General features: G+C 41.5%; 1 protein-coding gene across 5 annotated transcripts in view; it reads left to right on the forward strand.

Moving 5' to 3' along the window:
- ZNF521 (zinc finger protein 521) overlaps positions 1 to 19661 on the forward strand; it is a 272111-nt gene that overhangs the window by 242955 nt on the left and 9495 nt on the right. For 4 of the 5 annotated variants that reach the window (XM_036098162.2, XM_036098156.2, XM_036098157.2 and 1 more), the window contains 2 exons: positions 2665 to 2780; positions 11354 to 11398. In XM_036098162.2, the coding sequence (XP_035954055.1) occupies positions 2665 to 2780; positions 11354 to 11398 (161 nt within the window). The remainder of the gene's footprint in view (positions 1 to 2664; positions 2781 to 11353; positions 11399 to 19661) is intronic. The other variant, XM_036098159.2, reaches the window with a different exon arrangement.

Genomic DNA, 19661 nt, shown 5'->3' on the forward strand with positions numbered 1-19661 from the left:
AACTCTAGAGAGCTCCATGGCCAGATCACATCTTTCCTACCAAAGCGTATCCCCACTGCTGCGGCCTTTTACGGATATGACTTTGGTTCAATTTGGGGAGAAGATGTTTGATTTCTGCTGATTAACATTGATTGCTGCCTACTTAAAGGCTCAAATGGGCAGGAAGGTTAACTGTTAGGATGAACAAATGGCATTTCGAGCTCTCGCAGAACTTTGCACTTTTCCATCTGGAAAACGACATCCAGGTTCTGTTCACTTTTCTCCTCTTGGTGTTGAAAGGTCACCAAGTCAGAGAGTGCCTGCACCGAGCGGCTTCTGAATCGCAAGCCATCTGACTAGAATGCGGTCATGGTGCCCAGCCCATGTCTGTTATTGAAACACGGAGAATTTTCTAACAGTCCCCATAAGAAATAAAAAAGATATTATTAAAACCCTCCCAAATTCTTTGAACTAGAAAACAGATTAGATAAACAGATTAGATGAGGCGTTTATTTCCTATGAAATTGGATTTTAAAAGTAGAAGTTGATATAAATGTACACTTTTGAGAAGAAACTTTTATTGGATGTTGTAGCACTAGAGTTTTCAGCAGCAGCAGCAAAAAAAATATAAATCAGAAACTATAATTTGAACCCCACAGGGGTTGAAATATGATCACACACGTTTCTGGTACTCCCCCAACAGTGAGGAAGTTATTTTGGAAAATCCTTTGTGATCAGTTTGCATGTGTCTTGAACTTGATGGTCAAGCCCCTCAAGGCTATGTTTCCTTCTTATTTGTCTAAAAAAAAAAAAAAAGCAAAACAAAACAAAAATATATCCTTCTCTGAAAACTGGCTTCTTTGCACAGCGAGATTCCAGACATTGATTATTAACCTTCTCTGTGTTCAGCCTATAGATTTCTATCCTGTAACAAAATAGGAGAGGGGCCACGTTCATTGCCCAGTTACCACAAGTAGAACTTGAGTGTCGTGATGGCTCTGTCTTCAACATTTGCCTGTGAGGCTCATTCTTGTTCAGTAATTTCATCAGCCACCCCTCGTGGAACTGTTCTTTTTTTTTTATACTTTCAATTTGTATTTAAAAATATGCATTGGGTTTAGGGTGGGGGGAAGGCTTGCTTTTTAAAATTCTTTTGTTTATTTTTTTAAGTTTTTACTTTAATTCCAGGTAGTTAATATGCAGTGATTTATTAGTTTCAGGTGTACAATATAGTGATTCAACACTTCCGTACATCACCCAGTGCTCATCACAACAAGTGCCCTCCTTAATCCCCATCCCCTATTATACCCATCCCCCCACCCCCCTCCCCTCTGGTAACCAGCAGTTCTCCGTAGTTAAGATAAAAATATATATTGTTATATTTTTACCATAACATAGTATTTATCTTAAGATACCATGAGTCAGGAGTCTGAGTTCTTTATAAAAGCTCATAATAAGTCTTCATCAGGAAGACTGGGTCATAGATCTCCTCATGATTAAGACCCCTAATAAAATAGTTATTTGATGTTGTAGCCAGAAACCTCATAAAATGTGCTAAGTTATATGGAGATCAGTTGCAAATCTGTATAAAAACCCCATTTCTTTTTGTTGATGTAGGTAAGAGACAAAAATGCATTAAACATGAGCAGTCTGCATTTTCTGTGCGGACAGACCTGAATTGTTTTAGTGTACCTTGAAGTAATTTTAGAAATAACAATTAAAAAAAAAAAAAAACTTCCAGTATAAAGTGTGTTAGGTGGGAGAGAAGAAATCTGAGTAGTTTTTTAAGGTAATGAGAAATGTGATTAAAATGTATGACTCACAAGAACAATATTCTAATATTTTAGGTTGGCGGGCAATTAGAATAATTTTAATGATTAGAGTGGAGTCAAAGTCAAATGCCAACATCTTTAATAAATCCTTTCCCTGCCTATACAGATTAATATTGTAGATGCAAACTTTTTTAGGTCACAGTGCACCAGGCATCCATCAGAAGTCAGTTCTGCCAACCCAAACACTGCCTCTGGCATATACAATTTAATTATTAATAGTATGTCTCCTAGGTAAACTGTTACACAGTCTTAGGGCCTTGTTTTGTAGTCATTAAAATTGAACATGTTTATATTATTGAAACCCTTGCATTCAGTGTGTAGGCTGAGTTGATCTTAAAGTATCCAAAGAGAATTTACCTGCAGTTCTGTTTCACATTTATAGACAGTGCCCCAGAGTAGCTGTGGGATATAATTTTTAGCATTAACACATTCAAATAGAGAACTGTTTGCTAGCTGTAACTTTAGGCAAATACAATAAACAGGGTTTTGGCATCTATGATTTCTTAACCTGTGGGTTGCTGAGAAATAAGAGTCATTTCTGTTCAGACAGTGCTGTGCATTTGACAATTTTCAGCTTTATTTTTAAAAGATTTATAGGGAGCGGGGCCTCGATAAACCTTTACTTTGGAGCTGTTTGGGTTGAATTAGGCACTTGGTAGAGTGCACTTTCACAAAAGCCAGCGACCCAACCACGAGCAAGTGTGACTCAGCCCTCCCCAGTGCCTGGCAGTGGTCACACCCAGAAGGTGTGCCACTGAGGTTGCTCAGTCTGGGGCTCTTCATGGGGAGTCATCAACTGAGGGCATTGCAGGAAGAAAATAACCCAAAGTTCACCATCCTTTTATCATTTCAGTGTTTGTTCAAGCAAACAAGTTGCAGCAGCATATTTTCTCTGCCCATGGACAAGAAGACAAGATCTATGACTGCACACAATGTCCGCAGAAGTTTTTCTTCCAAACAGAGCTGCAGGTAATGTCCCCATGAGGAGAACCGGGACTGAACTCAGTTGCTCTTCTTCTAGGCAACAAGGGCACTTTAAATCTGGATTCACAGTATCACTCACCCTGGGCCACCAGGATGCTCTGTGTGTATTGGGGCAAAGGGAAAATTAGAGGCTGGATTAACAGACACCAAAGTAATTTTGCCTCTGGCTGCTGTCAGTCATAAAAAGAACTGGAACAGACCTGTAATTGGACCTTCTGACCCAGTGTGATAGGCTTAGGGGTCAGCTTTATTGGACTGTGGGATCATTCACCTCGCTGTCATGGCCCATTCTCCCCAATCCTGTTTTATTCATGTTCTGTTCCCACTGGACTCCAAGCTGGATGGATGTCCAAGTTATTGTTGTCCTGAGGGGCTCAAAATTGGAAGGGAGAAGGGAAGAGAAGAAAGAAGCTCTACTCTTGTCTAGTATGTTTCTTCCACTTAATGGACTAGAACAATTATTACTAACAGCCTCCTAGTTAAAATGTTGGCACCCAAAGACATTAGGTTTAGCCTTGAGTGTCCACTTGCTAGGTATGTGACTTTGCACGGGTCCCTAATGTCTCTGAACCTCAGATACGAAGAAATGACAGACAAGTGTAATGCTTATGGGGTTGCTGTTAGGTAAAAATGAAGTGACTAGGTCTGAATAAGGTACAAACCAGAAAATACAATACAAATTTTGGTTGGTTTTATTACTCTTGGCAATAGACCAGTAGTTAAAATATGGGTGAGAGACCTGGATGCTACCCTAGAAATGTTACTTATTGTGAATGGAAAATAACTCTTGTTTTGTTTTTTCTGTTACTTCATCTGAAAAATGGGCATAATACTTATCCTCATTTTTCTAATGAAATTATATGAGTAACATGTTTTTGCTAAATTTTGTTGGAGCCCTTAGAGGAGAATGGATTCGAACACAAACTTATTTTATTATTATGAGCATTATCATTAACAATAAAGTCATTTAGCCCAAAAAGGGGGAAAGGAGTAGTTATTTTTTGCATCGAATCGCTTCAACCAGATCTGGATGAAGCAGGAACTCAGAGCCCCACCCACTCCTTAGTTTCTCATCTTACACTGTGGACCCTGGGACAGCTTTGTACCTCCTTGGGCTCTGGGGAAGCCAGATTTATGTGAATTATGTGTCAAAATGAGGAATTTACAGTTTATTATCTGTTATCATTCTATAAGTAAACAAATAGCAAATGAAGGAGGTGAAATAAAAGATATTTGAAAGAATGGGTGAGCCCATTTCATTGTCACAATTGTGTCAGTGGACTGAAATTAAAGTTGCTGTCTTACTTTTTATCACTTCTAAATAGATTTCTACTCTGTCACATCAGTTTGGGAATTGAATATAGAAGATTGACCAAGTTAGACTATTGTCGAAAAGTATATCTTCTTAATATAAACTAAATTTCTGTTTGAAAATATATTCTTATTACAATATGTATCAAAAGATAAGTCATTTGGGTTTTTATGAGTCTGTAAAGGATATGGCCAATACACCTAGTGATACTTAATTAGCATGTAAACTGTGGAACAGAATTAATAATAGGTTAAAATCAAAGTTGTAGAGATTCTATAGAGACTGACTTCTATCTAATGTTCTTGAAAAAAATTTGCAACAAAATTGCACTTTTATACTGTATTAGTAGATTTCTAATACAGCTAACCTGGTGGTAAGACTTCAGTGTCTTTCATTAAAAGAACCCAACACTATGGCCACAGTAGCCTGTAGTCCATGGTAGTACAGACAAAACTAAGCAGTTAAACACATCCTTCAGGACTCCAGGTTTCTCTTACAGTGTATTTTAGGGTTTCATGGAATGTACAGAATTCATTCTTTTCTACAATTAGTATAGACCTGTGGTTTTCAAACTCTTTGATCTCAGGATGCCTTTACACTTAAAATGCTTGATGACCACAAAGGGCTTTGATTTATGTGGGTTATTATCCATTGATATTTCCATATTAGAAATCAAAATTGAAAGATGTTTTAAACACAAGAATATACACACATACGATTCTACGGGCTATCAGAGAGATGATGTCATCACTTGTCAAGTAGCCTCTAGAAAATTCCGCTGTGCATTCATGAGATAATGAGAGTGTAAAGGGCAAATAATGTCTTAATGCTATTATGAAAATAATCTTGACATAACAGACCCCCTGAGAGGATCTAGGAGACCCCAGAAGTCCCTGAGCCACACTTTGAGGACTGTTGGTTTATAAGATACAATACAAAACACAACTCATTCTGACTCTTTAAGATCTTAGAAGGTCAAACATGTCTCAAATCATTCTTGATTCATTCATTCAAATTGTGATCTGGCCACAATAAGACTTAGTCCATAATCCAAAGCTGTGAGCACTCCTTTTCTAATCCCATAACTCAGAATCATGCATATTTGGTCTTTTTTGGGGGGGGGGAGAGCAGAGGGACAGGGAGAGAGAGAATCTCAAGCAGACTCCCTGCTGAGTGCAGAGCCAGATGCAGGACTCGATCTCACGACCCCGAGCCAAAATCAAGAGTTGGACATTCAACCAACTAAGCCACCCAAGTGCCCTACATTTTTGGTCTTGATATGAATACTCAAGCTCAGTACATGCATCATCCCTTAGATAAAAACAGTTTTTATAGTTAGTATGTGATAATTTTTAGAAAGTAAATACCACAGTCATTGGCATATCTATGTAGGTCTATTTTCTAAAATCCCCAGTAGTAGCAGTGGCTTTTGGTTTCACTTGATCTTAGCCAAAAGGCCGAGAAGCGATTGTGGCTTTTGTTTCAATACATTAAGAAAAATGGATCAGAGTTAACTTTACTTTTTCCAGTTTTGAGAGTGTTTCGATTTTTATGCTTTACCCTCAGGGGTTCACAGTCCTATACATTTGCTTTCATTACCCAAATTACCTTTATACCTGTGCTCAGAGGATGGAATTAATGTAATTTTTAAAGATTGATTTCTTTTATTTCCTACATAAAAAGTGGGTATGATAAGTGTACAAAAACCATAATAGTTTTGTTAATTTCTAGAATGAGGGGGGGAAATCAACTGAAGTTAAGGTAACAGTAGAAAATTAAATTGGTAACCAAAATCATAAGAGTAGAAAAATGAAAAATGAAGCCATTTTATCAGCCCACTTTGGTTCGTGCTTTGGTTTGGAAAATAAATGCAAATTTTAAAATTGATACACATTATACATACCACTTGAACTCATATTCATCTACTTTTTTATGCCACTGAAGTTCAGAAAGGAGGACTTTTCGTAAGAGATTATAAAACTAAATGTTCAAGAACTGAAATCCTATTAGAGATTGAAAGCATATAGCTTTTTTTTTTTAAGATTTTATTTATTTATTTGAGAGAGAGAGAGTATGAGCGAGGTGGAGAGGTGGGAGGCAGAGGGAGAGGGAGAAGCAGACTCCCCACTGAGCAGGGAGCCTGACACAGGGCTCCATCCCAGGACCCTGGGATCATAACCTGAGCTGAAGGCAGATGCTTAACCAACTGAACCACCCAGGTGCCCCTGAAAGCATATAGTTTATTTGACTCTTCTATCAGGGTGAGAATACTAGGGTAAATCTAGAATGAGCATTTCAAAATCACCTCATAATGCAATGATGGTGTATCTTTTAATGGCGCACAAATGATTTCATGACCATAAGTAATTTACATTTCGTTCACTGCTTATGCCCAGCTGAAAATGTGAAAGCATTTTTTTGTGACTAGAAGTGCTTTGTTGGGTATAAAATTATATACCCAACACACACACATGACTGTGTATGTTATTTTCATTGCTATTGCCTACAATACCAGTTTGAACTCAGATAATTCCTCATTATATTACTGTCCATCTTCAGGAGACCAAGGACTCAGACATCATCTTTTGGACATCACAGACCCCAACTCCTTTTAGAATTAAACAAGACAAAACCTCTGTTTCTATGGAATACTCAATCTAGGACACACCTTTTGCCAGTGTGGAAGCTATGTTCTTCACATGACCCCTAACCCTTTCTGACCAAAAGTTCTAAATTCCAGTTTAGAGATAGATAATGTGTAATTATTGGCAAGATATAGTCTTTTTCTTTTGGTAGAGTTTTCCCTCATTTGTGCAAGGAATTCTAACATATGTCCACCTAGCATGCTGGTAGGGAAGATGTGCTTTGGAATCAAAGTGCATTATTTGAACTAAATGAATATTTTGTTATTTTAAAAGCAAGTGAATATGTTGAATGTTTCACATGTTTTCCTAATAGACCTCAAAACTTTTTCTGCCGAACTTAGGGAAGCTGCTTTGAGAGATGAATGGTGTGGTCCAAGAATAATATCCCACAATGCATATTTGTATCCAAAGTGGTTTATGCAGGTGTGAGCAAGTAGTGTGTTTGTTAAAAATACTGCTGAATAGGCCACTTCCTTTCAATATAGTAATTACTGTTTAATTGGTGCCTCTAGAAAAGCTACAATTCAAAGGCAGTGATCTAATCATCCTCTGCTGATGTGTCTCCATAGAAAGTTCCATCAGGCACCATGTTATGAATGTAATGAACATAGAGGGAATTCCAGCAGGAGGGAGAGGGGGGATTGGCCTCCGTGAACTTCAGGCTCTGAGATTCTGGTATTTGAATTCCTTTTGAATCAAAGCTTATTGTGATACACAGCCCTTCCCTTCATTAGCTCATGAATGCAGTGTTTTCCGCACTCAAAATGCAATAATCATCTGACATTCCGAAGGATACACCATGATTTTCTTTCGGATATCACTTCCGTTTAAATAGGCAATTGTCTCTTCAGCTATTTTTCTTTTCTCAAATCACTTTCCCACCAAATCACATGATCTTGATGCATCTTTTTCACACCACAGCTTAACTGGTGCTCAGGTCTTATGATCGTACTTCTGAAAGAAAAATGAAGCAGTGCGCGTAGGATGGGCCCTATAAGACAATACAGCGTGGAAATGTCGCTGCTGAGCCGGTCACTGGGTGAGCGGCTAACTTAGCTCCTTCCCTCAACTAGCCTTTTAATAAATTTAATACAATTTCTGTCTCCAGTTATTAACTAATACATGATGAGACATTTAGGAGTCCTTGTTAATAGTCAAAATCACAAGTGCTACGCTATTTACTTCTATTGTCCCCGTGCCATTATTAATTAAGGAAATATATTTATTAATTAAAATACTTATAAAAATATAACTTCATCATTTTAAATTGACCATGATCCCAATCACTCTATGACATATCAAAAATAATTAGAAATAGATCATATTTAGTCTACCAGAAAAGATAAGACATGCATATCATTAGCCATTCTATGAGCTAATATGTAATAAACTGTTATAAGTATTCCAAGAGAAGATGCTTATTCTCCAGCTGGGAGACTCAAGAAAGACATCATGTGGGATGCATTCAAGCCAGTTCTGAAGGATGGATGTGTTTCTGATATCTGTGGTTATGGGAGAGTTAGCCAACCCATAAAGTCTCAGTTAGTAGTTTAAAAAAATAGTTTCTATGGGTTTTTTCATTTGTTTTAATTTGCTTTCAATTCTCTATAGGCAGCTTAGTACAAGGGAAAGGGCGTCAGTTGCAGAGAAGCCTCACCAGAGTTTGATTTTGGTCACTGCCACTTACAAGCTATCAACTGTGTGCTTCAGTGTTGCCATCTGTAAAACGGGCATGTGGGAGACAACAAGGCCTCCTGCCTAACTCCCACGATCCTGGTGACAGAGGGCAGCGGAGGAGCTCATGCTGAGCACTCAGTGCAGAGTGTAGAGCAAAACAGGCATGGGGTGAACACTGGCTCCCTGACCCTCTCCCTGCTCCCTAGTGCTGACCTAAATAAACAAAATCAAGAGTCATCATTACTCAGAAATGAAATCTCTATCTCAGACACGTCAGAATTTTCCTTAGCCCTCTGCTCTAGTTCTACTGGAATAATTTACCAATTAATCATACCTTGACATGGTTTCATGTTAATTGGTATCCAGGTTAAAATTCTTATTTTTAAACATTCATCTTTTTCAAGGGATTAAAGAGTCTTGGGCTTTTTTCTTTCCTTTTTTCTTTCTAGCATATAACCATAAAACAAAACATTTATATTTGCTTTCAGAAATGTATTTCAAAACAACCTGCCCCTTCTCTCCACACACCCTAAATTAAGGACAGGTGACCAAAATAAAAAGCTTTATCTTGCCCCTCCATCAAAGACAAGGTGGGATCTGGGGGTGAGTTGGGGAAAGGTTTGTTTTGGTTTGCTGTCATGTTTTTCTCTGAGTCAGGCCGATCTTTTGTAAACTTGAGGAATGGAAAAGTGTTCCTTTAAAGCTAGAAGTGCCCTTAAACTATTTTGCTTCTGATACTCCTCACAACTTTTGTGTATTTTTCAATTATCTTATTTTATTTTATTTTTATTTCTAATGGAGTTTGAAATTTCTTTCATTATCCGCACTCCAATTGTAAGACTCAAAAACCCTGTCCTGCTTTGCCTCTTATCATGTGGTCTTCCTTGGGGAACCCCAGATTGGAACCCCAGATTGCCCTGTCTGGGCCTGCCATCGCTGGGTTCCGTAGCGATGGTCTGGGAGCACAGTGTGGGGGGCGTACTTCCTGCCTCTTCCTGGGTGGTTTATGTTTCGCAGTACCTGGGCTCTCCATTTCCTCCAATCCTTCGTACCTCTGTATCTCTTGCTCTTGGGGCTGAAATCGCAGCCCCTAAACACATCACATAGCCTCAGGGATCTCAGGAGTATAAATTGTGTCAAGTGAGCATGTGGGTCTGGAACTGGTCCCTTTCTCCACCACCTCATTTCTCTGCTTTGTGGGCCTGCGGGGCTTTTGAAGTAAATTGGTGCTCTACCAACTTCCACTTAATTTGCTCAGTGGTTAAATTGATCTATCTCTTTTATTTGATCGAATCTCCAGGAACTGAATCATTTGCATTGATTTATTGATTGGTGCTATGTTTTCACCATTACTTTTGATCACTTTCAGCTATTAATATTGGATAATTCAATCAGGATTGATTGGCCTTACCATTGAAGGCAGAAAGTTAATCATATAGGACAAAGAAATAGAACATGGCTAACCTCAGTTTGACTGTTTTTCATTCACTCATCCTCTCTCTCTTTCTCCCCCTTTACCCCCCCCCCCAACATCTATGCAGTAGCACAAAGCTAAGGTTTTTCTTGAGTAAAGAAGGGAGTTTAAAATTTTATAACATTCACAGTGCATCTAAAGATGAGGTAGCTTTATTTTGCTTTTTTCTAAGACTGCGTCTAGAAATTAAGCAAGCATCCAGAAAGATAGATAAGCATGATTGTCACAATGAACTCATTTGGACTAAATGAGTAAATGCATTTTCAATTACCCGTTTTGTACCAATAAATGCCTAATCTGCGTGTGCATGCTTGGAGGCACAACGTGGGCTCACCTTTTACTAAATTTGGCCCTCACTGCTTCACCATGTGTCCTGCTAGTCAAATTTTCAAGAACCAAGTGGTTAATATGACTGAAGGAAGGGCAGCAGAGGTGATTGCAATAAGCTAAAACCACTTTATTTACATCTGAATTGTTTCTACAACACCCCAGCTCAGTTTTTTAAAATTCTCCATCCATTAATTTCTTGATGTTCATATCGATGGCTGGTTTTCGCTATTAAAAGATGGAGCACCACCTCCTCGTTCTAGGACTCATTCCCTCCTCCAACAGCCCTGTTGTTAGCGATCTGCCATTACATTATTTTTTTGTCTGGCCCAGAGTTGACGACAGATGGCCATCTCCGAACTGCCATCAGTGCGACTTTATGGAGCATCCAGCTAGGGTGTACTGAAGAGCACTGTGGCCAGTTCCACAGCCCCCTCACAGCCCCCTCCCTCCCCACCCCCTGGAAGTGTTCATCACCTCTGCCACATTCTGCTTTGGCTGGTCTCTAGCTGGCCCCACCACCTTCTATGTCGCCAAGACAGCCTGCTGCCACAGTGCCAGAAGATCTGCCTCCTTTAGGGAACGAGAAACTGCGGGCATGACTGTCCTGTAAAGACAGAGCTCTGTCTCACCACGTTTGTACTCAGATCCTTTGGAGAGATCTGGAAATCCCAATTTCTAGAACATTCTGCAGTCCAGAGAGGCACGTTAAACTCCCACATATGTTCCTATTTTAGACGTTTGCTCCACACATGGATCAGCTTCCTCACGTTAGCAGAGACAAAATGCCAAGAATAGACCCTTTGTGTTTACCAACTTTTACCCGGCTATTGGAAAACACCACCTCCATATCCAACTGTTGTGACAATTAGAGAAAGAGAGATGGTAATCATGGACTTCAACTATAAATCCCCTGAAATGAGCAAAGAATTCATTCCAGCGCCTTCTGATCCATCGATGTGGCGATCCATCGGACAGCCGTGTGAAATGAGCTGTTGCTGTGCATTTGGAGAAAGATTGGTAGGCTGCTCTTGATCGAGTTTGCTAAGGCAAGGCAGCTTCAGAGTCAAGCGTGTATTTTAAGAGGAATTCACATTTGTATCCTTTATTGTTATATTTGCAGCGAATCTACAGCTCGGAACAGGCTCTGCCCTGCAGCTATGAAAGAGTAAGTTCCCCTTATTGGAGAGAAAGCAGTGTTCTGTAAAAGCCCGAGATGTGGCGGGCGAGATGAATAGTGCTTAAAAGCAGTACTCGCTCGCGGTGCTGTCATTTAGAACAGCAACTCCAAGGCTTTAAGCAGGAGTGAAAGGCAGGGTAAACGAGTCCTTTAAAAGCGGTGAAATTTTAAACTGCCTAAAATAACAGGCCTCCTTCATTGATAACTTCATTGAATGAGCGAGTGGGAGAACTAACCAACTGGGCAGGAACTGCCTTCCCGTAAGAGGAGGAGAAAAGTGCGCAAAAGGGAGGCTCTTCCCCGGTACCCAGCGTGGCTGGGAGGCAGGCATCTATCTTTCGCGGCCCCTCCTGCTTTGATTCGGTCCCCCCAGCTGACAGAAGACTACCTCTCACTGGAAACCCCAATCGCCCGTAAAAGGTTTCCTTTTTGACATTGCCAAAACTTAATTTTATAATTATCTGACTTACACCACTGGGCACATCTGCTAAGTTTGTGTGCCTTCTAGACACATAAAAGGCTACGGGGATACCATTAAATATCAGCAGTGTGCTTTGCTGTGCTTTGAGTTTCTAAGGGTGAAAGGTGATTGGTCAGGAAAATAGAACAGTCTATTTGCTGTGAGCCAGGCACTAAGACCTCACTCCCATACTCAGTTATAATTCATGATGGTACTGGTGGGCAGCCCTCATCCCTCTGTGGAGTTAATGCATCTCCACTGAAGCCTGCTGAGCACCCTGCGTCCCCGCCCACCATCTGTGCCTTCACTTGCAAGCTTTCCCTCTCCCTTTCTGACTCTTTCCTGAGATCTCTTGGTATTAATATTATCAGGCCACTACTGCTTCGTAAAGGTGGCTCTCCGAAACGGGACTGCCATTTAACTAGGAGAAGAGTTGGAAGGAACGCATTACAGTGTTGTTTAATGTCTCGTTTAGAAAATGTCCATCGGAAAATGGACAGGGAGGCAGCAATTGCCTTAAACCAGTGGCAGACTCTGCGAGCTGGAGATGTGCTGCCAACCACCAATTAGTAAGAGGCACCCATGGTCTGAGCGTGGTGGGGGGCCAGGGATGCAAGACAAGGTGGATGTTGCGATTGGAGATATGCCTGTTCCGAACCTGAGTCCAGAGTCCAGAGTCAAATCTGAGAAATGTTTGTGCCCTCTGTCCAGTGGCTCAGGCCAGCCGGTGGCGTGAGCGCCAAGCCAGTCCCCACACCCTGCCCCATCTGTGATGGGATGCCACCCACTCTGAGGACCAAAGCTAATTGCCCCAGGGCTCTGCAAGCCTCAGCTCAAAATGATCAAACCCTGACCTTCGCAGAACCCCACTTGCGGTGGCTCTGGTGGTTTGTGTGGTACGAGCCACCTTCTGCAGCGGAATGGGCAGAGATGCCAAACGCCCGAACTGGCTACAGCCCGGAGCCCCTGAGCAGGCAGACAGGTTTGTCCCCTGCCTGCCCCATCCCCTCCGGGGCCCTCCCCCCACCACACCCCACACCCACACCCCCACAGGAGCCCCGAGGATGACGGGACACGAGAGCATGCGTGTTCACACAAACGATGAAACCGCGCCTCCTCGTTCCCGGCCGCCCCAAGATTAATCTGTAATGTTTCACAATCTGTGCTCTTAACACAGTCTGTTGTTAGTACTCTTTTTTAAAAGATAAATCAAATTCAGTCCTGAAATACCAGTGTATGCATTTAACAGATGTGATGCCATAGGGGACCTACTGTGTTATAACCTGCAGAAATGGCCTTTTTATGCTTCAGACTTGGGCTTATTCCAAAGAGGCTTTAGAACCACAGCGGCGAGGTGAGAGGTCACACATTAAGACAGTAGCACCCACACGTAATTCAGCCTTGTGTGTAATTGGTTCAAAAATCTCATCCTGATGTCTGGGTGGTATTACATCGCCTCGCTCCCCCTCCAAAGGGAAAGTAGGGCAAGAATGGCTGTGCTCACTGTCCAGGTTTTCCTGGGTGAAAGATCACTTTGAGATGACACAGCTGAGTAGTCAGCCTGAAATCCTGGTTGGTATTTTATTAATTTTGCACCAAGATAAATCCTGAAATTCTGACAAACTCCATGACAGGTGAAATTCCTTCTTGCAGAATCTGCTCAGCAAGAGGCTGCTCATTTCATTCTGTTCCGAGGCAGGCAACAGGAGGGCAGCTTTATAATCAGCCCTCAAAGGACCCCCAGCCGCCCCAGAGTCTCGGGCTGATTGAATAACTCCTGGGCCTCTTCCCCTAGGCCTCCATCAGCGGGGGTCCTGTGGAAAGCAATCTCCCGCAGACTGGCACTGAAGTGAGCTTTAAACCACCATTTTCTGCTCTCCAGAGGAGCCTGGAGTACTAAAAGATAGATGGGCTGCAGATATTTTATGAGAAACTGTCAGAAGAAGAGCAGAGTAAATGTTTTTTTTCTTCTTCTTCTTTGAGTCACACACTACATCACTGTTGAATTTCTCCCAGAATCTTTTACATTTAAAGTAAGAAATTAATTGGTTGCTAACCTTTCATTCCCCCTCCTTCTTCTTCGTTGTCTTCCTCCTTTTTTTTTTTTCTTAAATATTCACACAGAGGCCCTTTGCTTAACCACAGTTGCAGAAAATCAGTACCATTTGCAATGAAATATTTATAATGACAGAATGAAAAATTGGATTCATTTTCTGGACTGTAGCCGAGCAGCCTGCAACTTTGCGCAGCATTGTTTAGCATCTCTGATTCCTCCCCTTTGTCGAAGTCTTTTCCGAAAACAGGCCACACGTCCGCTTGCCTGTGCTTTGGAGGGACACCTACCAAAACACAGAACCCATTTCGACTCTTAGAAAAAAATTAGGGGAGGAAAGATCGTATGTTTGTGTTGCCGTGGGGCCGGGGGGTGGCCCTTGGCGGTGGCCCGCGGAAAGGTAGTGAGGATGGGGAGCTGGTCCAAAGGAGGAAAAGGCCTAGCTCTGCAGGGAGGAGCAGGGAGAAGTTTCTAAGGAATACAGGAGACAGTCTGGTGTGCACTTCGTGGCGGAGCACAAACAGCAATCAGCATGCCACAGTATCTGGGGGCAGATTTATAAGGGGAAACGGGAAGGCAGAACTGAGGTGTGTAAATATACACGAATATCAGAGCTCACCTTCTTTTCTCCCTTTAGTGTTTGCTGCATAGGCCTTCTGTTCCACGTGACCCTCATACTCAGAGCTGCTTTCTTCCTAACCAGGGTTGATTATTGCTTTTTTTTTTTTTAAGAGATAAAAGACCAAAGGATTCTGCTAGAACAGTCTGGCGCTGTATTTCAGACAAGTTCCGCCTCACAAGCACAAAGCCACAACAATACATTCATTCTGATGATGGGACCAGATTGGATTTGTAGCAAGATGCCTATGAAGTAAATTTCAGTCTCCCAAATAAGTTTTTCGCTTACCACGCCGCAGACAGGCCGGGAGTGACTGTCCGTGTCTCCTCCCTCCCTCTGTTGTAGGAGTCTACCAAAGGATCTCTCCCCTGCTAAGGGGGCCCTCTCGGGCTTCCACGCTAGCCCTCTGAGTTGACCCTTCATCTGTCCCCTTTTGAAGCCCTGGGTTTAATTAGTTGGCGTTGTTTTCTTTCGCTGGTGTTGCCAAAGTGGGAACAGTCCTAGTAGATTGAAGCATGTATAAAAATAGTCAAACTCGGATCTTCGGGTTTCATTCACTTGAATTTGCCTCATGCATTGCCAACTCCACAAGATCAATAATCCATATTTTATTGCACAATGTAATTGAATTAGCTCATTCATTCCATCTGATTAGTCCTATTTTATTCATGGAGAAGAAAAATAATAGAAACTTACCTACACCGCTCTATGGCATTATGTGAAAGTAAAAGAGCCTTCAGCACTATAAAAACATATTTATAAAGATGTAGAGAATTAATTTCAGCATTTGTTTGTCCTAGGAACAATATGAATCACATCACACTGCCTTTTTGTTGTTGTTTTGGGTGATAACTTGAATGCTCACATCTCTCGTGTCGGTCTGTCCTCTCGTCAGCCTGGCGTGAGTATCCTATAGCAGCTCTCCTCTGAGCGACAGCTCTGACAGACAGCTGGGCTAAGCGTCTTCTGTTGTGCGCCTTTGGAGAGATTCACCTGAAGCGATTTCACCCTAAGGTCATTACCTCTTCTCCATCCACGGATGACCATTTTCGAGAGTTTGGAATGCTTACGCTTATTCTCTTTGAAGCAGAATCTCTGCCCAAATTTGGACTTGGGTATTGAGAAACCCTGAACAGGAAAGGGCTCATTCATTACTGGGATCTCTCTAGATGGCAGTGCGTAGTACAACTTGTGGGTGACACACACTTCCTCAGAGGCTTGCAGTTTTTCAACAGGTTTCTAGATTTGTCTTTGCATTGCATCCAAAAAAAAAAAAAAAGATTTGGAGAAACATGCTGACAGTGAGCATGAAATGATGTGTGTCTGACACAAACTGCATTGTCGCTTAGAAATCTAGCCTGAAGTTATTTTACTGTAGCATTTCTTTGAGTCAGGGGAGACAAAGAATTTTCCTTAGAAGTGTGTGTTTTAGGATGTGACACTAACTTTTCTTCAGTGCTGTGCATGGGTCAAGCAGATGGTTTCCACTTGGCCCTTACTCTTGCTTACTTTCTTAAAGACCCAAGTTAAGGGGGGGCAGATTTTTTTTTACATGAGTGTTTCAACTTAGAATTCTGAGTCTGAAATCTATACCCGGTAAATGGAAACTGTAATAGTGGGTATTCAGAATCAATCTCCTCTCTGCAGACCAGGAAAGGAACACTGAATAGTGTTCACTTAGGTCCTGCCAGACGTATTTCTGCATGGGACGTTGGCTTGCTGGAGCCCTCTGAATGATGTTTAGTGTGATTGAGCAGATTGCTAGCAGCAACAGGCCTCAGGATAGAAGTAAAGAGCAGAATTCCTTGATGAAGGAAAGTTGCATGTCAAACCCCGTCATCGGGAAGAGAATTGCCCAAATGCAGACTTCATTTGAATATCCGAGTTAACAACTCTCTGGGAATCTCTCTCTTCCTCTTGTCCAGCCCCTTCTGTGTTGTGGCTGGTTTGCATTTGTGTTTGAAGTGCCAGGCGGCTTAATGAAGTTATTCTTTTATAAATTTTGCAACACTGAAGCAAGCATGAGGGCTTTAAATTAGAATAAGTGCCACTTCTGTATGGCAGGTTCCTTTGAGGACTGATTAGAATGAGGCCTCCCGTTGCCAGGCCCTTTATGCGTGGTGGTGTTGCTGTGTGTGTGTACTTGTTTACAGCTCACCTTTGAATTTGCATGAGTGTGCACCATGCCTGCTGCCTGGCCCTCTGTTAGTCAAAGCGGCCTTTCTTCCAGGATCATGTTAAATACTTCACTTTAAAGAGTTATTTTTTAAATTATATTGCTTTATTGTAATGAATTAAAATTAACTTGGAGTAGCAAATTATATAAGGATGTGAGGGTTATAGATTACTCTCACCATAGTTACAGCACATCTTTGTGCGGGGGAATTAAAGGGCCGTCTTTCTAGGAGCTCTGTGTGCCATGAGAGGTGAGAAAACTGTCCCACAGAGACCTGGAAAGCCATGTCAGAAAAGGTGCCCAGGAAGTGGGAGGAGACTGGGAGTTTAAGGTGGGAGTTTCAGAATCACAAAGAGGCTCTTCTTGGCTGGGTGGAAAGCGGGGGACAGCGCTGCCATTGTAAGACCCGAAAGATCCTGAGACAAGAGTGGATGAGGGACAAGAGAAAACACAGATCTACCCCAAAGACCTGACAAGGTTCAGTGTAGGAGAAGAGATAACCCTGAAGCATTCCTGATTTCCTCTCTTGGTGCCTGTGTGAACTGGCTAAGGACCAGCGGTGATTGCAGGGGGTGAGGGGCTGGGAGCTGATTAAAGGGAGGGGACTGGAACCTTTCTACAGTACACAAAAACATGCAGGGGGAAAAGGAGAGGAACAAACAAGCAAGAGAACAAGCACCCACCTTGACTGTGAAATTATTTCTCCTCTCTCCAAACCAGAGTTGTGTATTTTTTTTTTTTAAGTCAGAGACACCCGAATAGAATTGGGTTTGTGAAATATTTGCACGTTAAAAGGACTTTCTCAGAATTTAAAACAAGGGCTACTTGGGGCAGTGAAAGACAGAAAGATCACAGGCCAACAGCAAGGACTTTACCTGTAGAACGCACATGCGTATGTAACTTCTCCCCCTCTGCACAGCACATGCTCGGGCCAACATCCGGCTCAGGCGTGGATGTGCGTATGTGCACGCACACACACACACACAACTTCCGCAGTTTAATTACGTAAATGATGCAAGTCAAACATCGTCCTTTCACAGTTATATCCTTTGTATTTCTGTCTACTGAAGCAAATCCCCTGGTAGACAAGCATTTGGTTGCTTATGATGGGGAAAGACTTTTTTTTCTGTTATTTTTAATGATTTATAACATGTTTGACTTACTCTTATTATGAGTTTACCTTCTAGAGAGTGTGGCAGTGTTTTTAATAAAGGAAGTAATACACTACAAGGAAGTGGCATTTCTTTTGCTTTTTTCGAAGTTCAATAAACTATTTTTCATAATTATTGGAATTTGGTTGAAGGGAATCCTTGTCCATATGGAATGGAAAAGCAGAAAGAGTCCTTGCTCCCTCCTTCTCCCTACAAAGGTTACCCTTTGAATATAAATTACAAGCCTTGTGCCTCTCTCATTCTAATCAGATGACCTTTTGAATCCAGTGGACCAGAGTTTAAATCCTAAGCCTGCCACTCAGTTTTTAAATCAATGCCCTGTTCCAGCAGCTTTCAGGTACATAACTTTAAATTGCAATGGATTTCAAACACAGAGGTAAAATAAGTAATGCGGGTTGAATCTTGCAGCTGACAGCAAAACAGCCCAACTTGACTGCAAGATCATGGGCCAAGTAATGTCACCATGGGTAATCTCAGTAACTGAGTCCTTTAAAAAAAAATCTTCCGGGATTCAAAATCTAAGAGAAAAGGGAGGAGCGGGAAACTTGTAATGTTGGCAAGAGGACATTTCTGAGCAATTATCAATTTAAGCTCCCATTATTTCCTGCTAATTACTACACGAGGCTGTTAAATATTTAGCAGAAGTTTGTTTAATTGCGTTTGGGAAGGGGATGCCTGACTACGGCTTGCGCAGCAAGTCAGTTGTGTGCATCAAGAGCCAGGCCGAGAGGAAATTTGTATTCGCCCAAGATGAACACATTACAGTGTCAGACAAGCCTTCTTTTTTCTTCCTCCCACAGATTTATTTATCTTTAAGGTATCTAAAATTAGAGCACGAAGAAGGGGCACTGTTCACGGATGTAAAATTGGAAAGAGGTCATTCTTAACCTTGTTTACAGATGTTCTAGCTCAGAAAGCGCCAGTGTGATAAATTAAACATTGCAAGGGGAAAAATTAAAGCTTAGCAACAACTGGCACATGGACACATCTGTCCGTGAAACACTGACTTAATCCCTGAATATCTTATTAGACTGTATTGCCTATCAAAGCCTTCTGTCCCATAATACGCCGGGATCCTGCGCTTCTAGAATCTGAACGGCATCTTTTGGCTCCAGCCTCTCTTTTACTTTTGCTGGCTTTGTATACTTTGATTTAAATTTTCTTTTGGCTCCTTGCATGTAAGCAAGTAGTTCACGGTTTTCTTTCAAAAATAAACCTTAGACTTTTAATATATTTCCCAGTGGCCATCGTGCTCCTTTTAGCCTATACTTCCAATTTGGCACTTTTTTTTTTTTTCTTAACATAGTAGATATTGCATGCTATTGTCAGTTCCAAAATGGGAAATGTTTAAGCCTGGCCGGTATGCGAAACAGATAGGGGTCAGCTAGCAACTGAAATTTCACTATCGTTGTTAAGCTCTCAATGAAAAATGGAATTATGACCATGTGAATATTTCCCACATATGACCCATCAGCAGTAGTGTCCTTTTGAAACTGGTGGACCAGAGTGGCTTGTTTTATTTCTCTTTGATGTTTGTCAAAATTCTAGAAATTGTTCTACATTAGCAATTTGGACATGGCATTACTTTAAAAATTAGTCTTTGCTTGGGCTTCTGAAGACATATTAGACTAAGGCTAAGTGAATTAGGCAGGTATTCTTGCAACATTGGTGACTACCATAGGCTTTGCCAGTTTGGTTTGACGTTGTGAGAAAGAGGACCTGTTATGAAAATAGGTTCTTTTTGAAGTGGCTCCCCACTTCCCTGCCCAGT

This window comes from Halichoerus grypus, chromosome 13, assembly GCF_964656455.1.
Source record: "Halichoerus grypus chromosome 13, mHalGry1.hap1.1, whole genome shotgun sequence".
Taxonomy (NCBI): Eukaryota; Metazoa; Chordata; class Mammalia; order Carnivora; family Phocidae; genus Halichoerus; species Halichoerus grypus.